The sequence below is a fragment of the Ziziphus jujuba genome, chromosome 4 (genome assembly GCF_031755915.1).
Source record: "Ziziphus jujuba cultivar Dongzao chromosome 4, ASM3175591v1".
NCBI classification, from domain to species: Eukaryota; Viridiplantae; Streptophyta; class Magnoliopsida; order Rosales; family Rhamnaceae; genus Ziziphus; species Ziziphus jujuba.
Genome location: NC_083382.1, coordinates 17,625,265 through 17,631,080, shown reverse-complemented (window position 1 = coordinate 17,631,080; position 5,816 = coordinate 17,625,265). Strand labels below are relative to the sequence as shown.

At 33.9% G+C, this 5,816-nt stretch overlaps 1 protein-coding gene across 1 annotated transcript; it reads left to right on the top strand.

Annotated features, from left to right (window-relative positions):
* The first annotated feature begins 210 nt into the window (after positions 1-210).
* On the top strand, positions 211-3,836 carry LOC107434141 (probable serine/threonine-protein kinase PBL7). Its single transcript, XM_048471169.2, has 6 exons — positions 211-558; positions 1,208-1,446; positions 1,769-1,904; positions 2,610-2,868; positions 3,031-3,163; positions 3,333-3,836. The coding sequence occupies exons 1-6, from the start codon at positions 405-407 to the stop codon at positions 3,606-3,608; spliced, it is 1,197 nt and encodes a 398-aa protein (XP_048327126.2). The 5' UTR covers positions 211-404; the 3' UTR covers positions 3,609-3,836.
* The last annotated feature ends 1,980 nt before the right edge of the window (positions 3,837-5,816 follow it).

Below are 5,816 nucleotides of genomic sequence, written 5' to 3'. Positions count from 1 at the left end.
TTTATTTTTAGTTTCTATTTTATTTTTAGTTTCTAACTAGAAAAGAGAATAAATTGTCGTTTTTGCATTTATTGCAATGAAACAAAAAGAAATGAAGTAAATTAAAAAGAATAGAGAGGCAAGAAACATGAATTCCCAAAACCACTTGTACTTAAATGCAAAATTCCACCCCTACTATGACTGTTCTCCGCGCCACAACACGAGGCATATACAAAACAAGAGAGAGAGAGAGAGAGAGAGAGAGAGAGAAAGAGTATGTGCTTTCAAATTTCTAAGCTTCAGAATCTGCTCCTCTCTCTCTTCTCCACTGATTTTTCTTCTGCATCTCCATTTTAGGGTTAGGGTTTTCCATTTCTCCGTTATTCGTTTTTTCCAATCTAATTTTTCATGATTTTGAGTGCAAAATGGAGGCAGAGGATGAATACGAAAAGAAAGAGCGCGTGGCACTGGTGGTCATTGTTGTTCTGGCTTCACTAGCCGTGGCTTCTTTGCTCGTTGCTTTCAGCTACTATTGCTACATCCGTAACAAGGTCTCCAAGAGTCTCAGAAACCACGCAAGTGAGCAACATTTTTTTTTTTTTTCTCTCTTAGTTTCTCTTTTAAGGAAATGCACCAGAAAGTCTTAACCATTTGCTTTTGTTACTTAAAGCTTATAGGTTTTGTTTGGTTGCTGAGAAAATGCAGATATTAGTAAAACTCAAAATAGAAGAAGAAAAAAAAAAAATTTACATTTCTAATTTTTCTTCCCATTTTTTATTTTTTATTTTTAAATTTTGACTGAATGTCATTTTCTTGTTTCCCTTGTTTCAACGAGTGTATAAAGTATATACGGTGTAATTATCGCCTTTTTGTAGGTTCCTAATTGTGTGATAGTGCTTAAATTACCACCTAAAATGTCAATTACATTGTCGGTGATTTTGCTGGGTTCTGCGTGCTACAGTTTTTGCAGGCAAAATCTTTCGTTTTTTGTTTTTGAATTTTCAGTTTATATGGTTTCCCAAGTTCAAATTGCTAAGTGAAAGCTTAGCGTCCCCTTCGGAGATCCTAGGTTTCGAAACAAATGAATCCTTCCTTGGATTTTGTGCTTTCAAAGCGCTGAATTCAAAATGCAGAATAACAATACCATTCATGACTAACAATCTCTTTGCTATTCGATTTTTCATCAATGAGCATTATTAAAATTTATCTTAATTAAATTCTTTTGAAGGAGCCGAGTATGAAAACAAAGGTGGCTTTTCAAATTCGCAAGTTGTTACAGAGAAAGGACTGCATGTTTTCACTTTTAAGCAGCTACATTCTGCAACTGGTGGTTTCAGCAAGTCAAATGTGGTTGGGCATGGTGGGTTTGGGCTCGTATACCGAGGAGTTCTCAGTGATGGAAGGAAAGTTGCAATTAAGTTGATGGATCAGGCTGGAAAGCAGGGAGAAGAGGAATTTAAAGTGGAGGTTTGATAATAATATATCCATATTTACTTTGATTTCTTGGGAAAACTAACGGGAACAAGGAAAAGATAGGAAAAATGTCCGGGGAGGTTTGATAATAATATATCCATATTTACTTTGATTTCTTGGGAAAACTAACTGGAACAAGGAAAAGATAGGAAAAATGTCCGGGGTTAACAGTTCTGCTACCTGTCTCTAAGAGGAAAAGTTGAATATTGTGCATTTTTGAATTCTTTCCCCATTTTTTTGTTTTCGCTTAGATCCAATTGATGCATTACTACTATTATTATTTTTGATCTAGAATTTGATGATATGACATTTGTAGGTGGAATTGCTAAGTCGGTTGCATTCTCCATTTTTGCTGGCATTGCTTGGGTATTGTTCAGATAATAATCACAAACTGTTGGTGTATGAGTTCATGGCAAATGGGGGGCTGCAGGAACATTTATATCCTGTTAGCGGTAAGTAGTATTCTTAAGTGGTTTCATGCTTTGACACTGACTTGGAAAATGCGACTTTTGCACCTTCGTAGAGTTTGGTCGTAAAAAGATATGGGAAAAACATTGTGCATGTGAGTGTGTTACATAACTCCTGGATAATTCATTAGTTGAGAATATTATATGACCTATTTATTATACATATATAAATACAACAGGGATAATTATTAAAATTCTCTCCCTTGTGCTTTGGGCAGTGCCATCGTTTGGTTCCTAAATTGTTCTTTTTTGAACAATGCCACTGAGCTATGGCATAATATCAAATTGGTTCCTCTCTTAAATTTTGTGTTAGAAAATTTACCGCCTAACTTTTAAATGATAGTTTGTGTAGACAATCCATGTTTAAATAAGATTTTTTTTTTTTTTTTTTTTTGGTTTCGTTTTTAGGAATGAAATTGATAACTGGTCAGCTTTTGTTTAACTGGTTTCTGCATGTCTCTTAACTCTAATAAGCTCGTGAATAAGTTACAGTTTGCTTATTGAGACTTTTCCAGGATATTTGATCGATAAGCAAAGAATTGAATATAGATAATATATTGGCATTATTTCTTCTATGATTTGGTGTTGTTGTCCTGGCTTCTATAATTGTTGCTGTAAATATTTATTCTACTGTTCAACCTAATAAACTAGTTTACTGTTGAATTTTTACTGGTTGAGTTTAATATGTAGGTTCTAATGCTCTCTTCCTAAAGTTGGATTGGGAAACAAGGTTAAGAATAGCTCTCGAAGCTGCAAAGGGTCTAGAATATCTCCATGAACATGTCAACCCCCCTGTGATTCACAGGGATTTTAAAAGCAGTAACATCCTTTTAGACAAAAATTTCCACGCCAAAGTTTCTGATTTTGGACTAGCAAAGCTTGGATCTGATAAAGCTGGAGGACATGTTTCCACTCGAGTGTTGGGAACACAAGGATATGTTGCGCCTGAGTAAGAACCTGAAAATTTTAGCCGCATAATTAATACATCCTCATACAAGTTTTTACTTGCATCATATGCATTGCTTGCTTTCCATTTAACTTCTTTATGCTTTCAATGTCAAGTACTGCATAAAAGCGTTAGTTTCAGTTTTAACATAGAGTGGGTTTGCAGGTATGCATTGACAGGACATCTTACTACGAAATCAGATGTGTATAGCTATGGGGTTGTCCTTCTGGAGTTGTTAACAGGCAGAGTTCCAGTTGATATGAAGAGACCACCTGGAGAAGGGGTTCTTGTTTCTTGGGTGGGTTTATTATATCTGCTCATTCAGGACTAAAGATGATTAGCCATCACATTTAGATGATAAGCAATATATTTTCTTCATTTTTTGAACTACTTTTCCTTTATACTCGTATTCCCTCTGAATTTTGAAGCTTTCTTTCTTATTTAGTTCTATCAACTTTGTATTACAGGCTTTGCCACATCTGACAGACAGGGATCAAGTTGTACAGATCATGGATCCGGCATTGGAGGGTCAGTACTCAATGAAGGAGGTTATTCAGGTGGCAGCAATTGCTGCAATGTGTGTTCAACCGGAGGCAGATTACAGGCCGCTGATGGCAGATGTTGTGCAGTCCCTAGTCCCACTGGTGAAGAATCACAGGTCAATTTCAAGGGCAGCCAACTCTTCCAGTTTCCATGCAACAAGGTCACCCACAGTACTTGATTCTGGTAAAGCTGGTGTATGAAACTAATCTAAGACTAGGATACTAGTATGATTCTGGTAAAGCTGGTGTATGAAACTAATCTAAGACTAGGATACTAGTATCTATATATTTCTTTATCTAACTTAGATTTTCTGTGCCCTTTCAGACTGTTAGTATATAAATTCTAGTCTCTAGCATCTTTTAATACATAACATTATATTGTCCTAGACGAGTAATGCCTGTGCCTTGAAAGGACTAATTTAATCGACCTGTATTGGACTATAGGGTAGTTCTTTGAAGACCATATTGTAAAACTATTTATTGGTTCATGATTCTGAGGCACTTAATCCAAAACACATGATTGAAAACATCTTAGAAGGCTTAGATTAGTTGAAATTTATGTTAATTGTCTGGTTAATGGGAAAATCTTCAGTATAACAGTTTTACCACATTAGAAAACTAATAAGCATTAGACGAATAGTTGTTTTGAATAATGCCAATACACTTGTATGACATATTACAATAGTTGAAACTAAGAATTTTGCCTAATTTTTATGTGCTTCTTCATCTAGACTTGCCTCCCCTATGTTCTTAAAGCGTATGAGTGTGCATTTGTTGTGTTCCTCTCTTCTGGCATTTTTAACCTTGTGTAGCAATGTGATCATTCTAGCTATTAAAATTTACAGCTTTTCATGTTCTTGAGCATATTGCTTTGTCTTTGTGAAATACGATGACAGGATTTGAAGAAAATAGTTTAGAGGATTAGAGTAACAACTAAACAGTATAATCCGAGTTAGCTTGAAAATGGAATTAAATTTTGCTGGAAAATTTTCCTTTCTAGAAAAGAATGGGGGAATTTGGGAGGAAAAAAAAAAAAAAAAAAAAAAAAACCTTCCCAAAGTTGAATGCAGTTCTAGCTGGATATCATTTGGGTGCATGTGAGCCTCATGCTAAAAAAAAAAAAAAAATGAATGAATCTCACAACCCACATGCATGTAGTACCGAACGGTCCACCACCAAACTTGAGTTTGCATCTTATTAATCAAATTTTGGAAAATAGTGTACCTTTTTAAGAGTACTATGCTATTGTATTATTTTTGTTACAGTTGACAAACGATGTGTCAATATTTTAATATTTAAACAAATGATATAAGTGAAATGCCATATAAACTAATACATTTTGGGATATCAATTGGTAATAAATTGTTGTTTAGTATAAATTGTCTATTTCACTTCTGTTTAAGTTTTCTTCATAAGTACCTACTATCTTAAAAAAAAAAAAAAATAGTTTACTAATTGAAGAAATAAAAATGCATTTGTTAAGGTGGCTTTATTTAGAAAATCATAATAAATTAAATTAAAAGTATTTTGCAAGGGTGAATTACATTTTGGCTTTTCAAACTGTACATCTTTTGCATTTTGCTTTCAAAACTTCGAAAATTGCTACATTACCTTGAAGTGTTACTTTTGTTCCAATCAAATAAGGACGTTTGAAAAGTTTTATTTTATTATTTTATTTTTTTACGATAAATTAGAAAAGGTCGGAAGGGTAAACGTTGGTCTGCCCTTGCAAGTCTGAATGCTCCTCCAATTCAGACTATGGTGGGGCTTGAATCCTTGCCTTTATGGTCGGAGTTAATTGAATGAATCTTGTTCCATTTACAATAAATAACTCTTTCCCCAAACTATCATTGCGTTTAACATTTTGCATCCTAAACTGAAATATTTATATTTTTCTTCGATTTCTGTTACGTAATATTCGCTATCAATTAATGACACAAAAGCTTTCAGAGTCAACGTAGATGCATAAAAACGCATGGTCGTTTGCAGAGATAACCTCAGAAAAAAAAAAAAAAAAAAAGGTTTAGGGAGATGAAACATACCTTACTCCTGTTTTTAACAAATAATAATTTATATTTTCATTGCGTATTTATTCTTATGATGAACATTTCAAAAAGAAAATAAGAAACCTTATCTCCATCTGTTTCATTTTAAATATAAAGAGCCAAAAACAAAAAAAAAAATGTATATTATATATATTTTCACACGTAAAACGAAAATTTCATCCTCTATTATTAAAACAAAAAAATTAATCTTTTCTCTCTAGGAAGACAACTGAGTGTCGTAATGGGGAAATTTGAAAAAACCAAGAAAAAAACAAAAGGCGTCAATCCGTGGCGCAGCTTAGTCAATTCAATGGCAGCCGCACAACACTTCCAGTGGCACTTTATAGCCAGTGGTTTTTGACTC

Coding starts and splice junctions, on each gene's coding strand:
- LOC107434141 (XM_048471169.2), top strand. CDS start 405: ATGGAGGCAGAGGATGAATACGAAAAGAAAGAGCGCGTGGCACTGGTG. Junction 1,905..2,609: donor ACATTTATATCCTGTTAGCG/GTAAGTAGTATT, acceptor TTTAATATGTAG/GTTCTAATGCTCTCTTCCTA. Junction 2,869..3,030: donor CAAGGATATGTTGCGCCTGA/GTAAGAACCTGA, acceptor GTGGGTTTGCAG/GTATGCATTGACAGGACATC.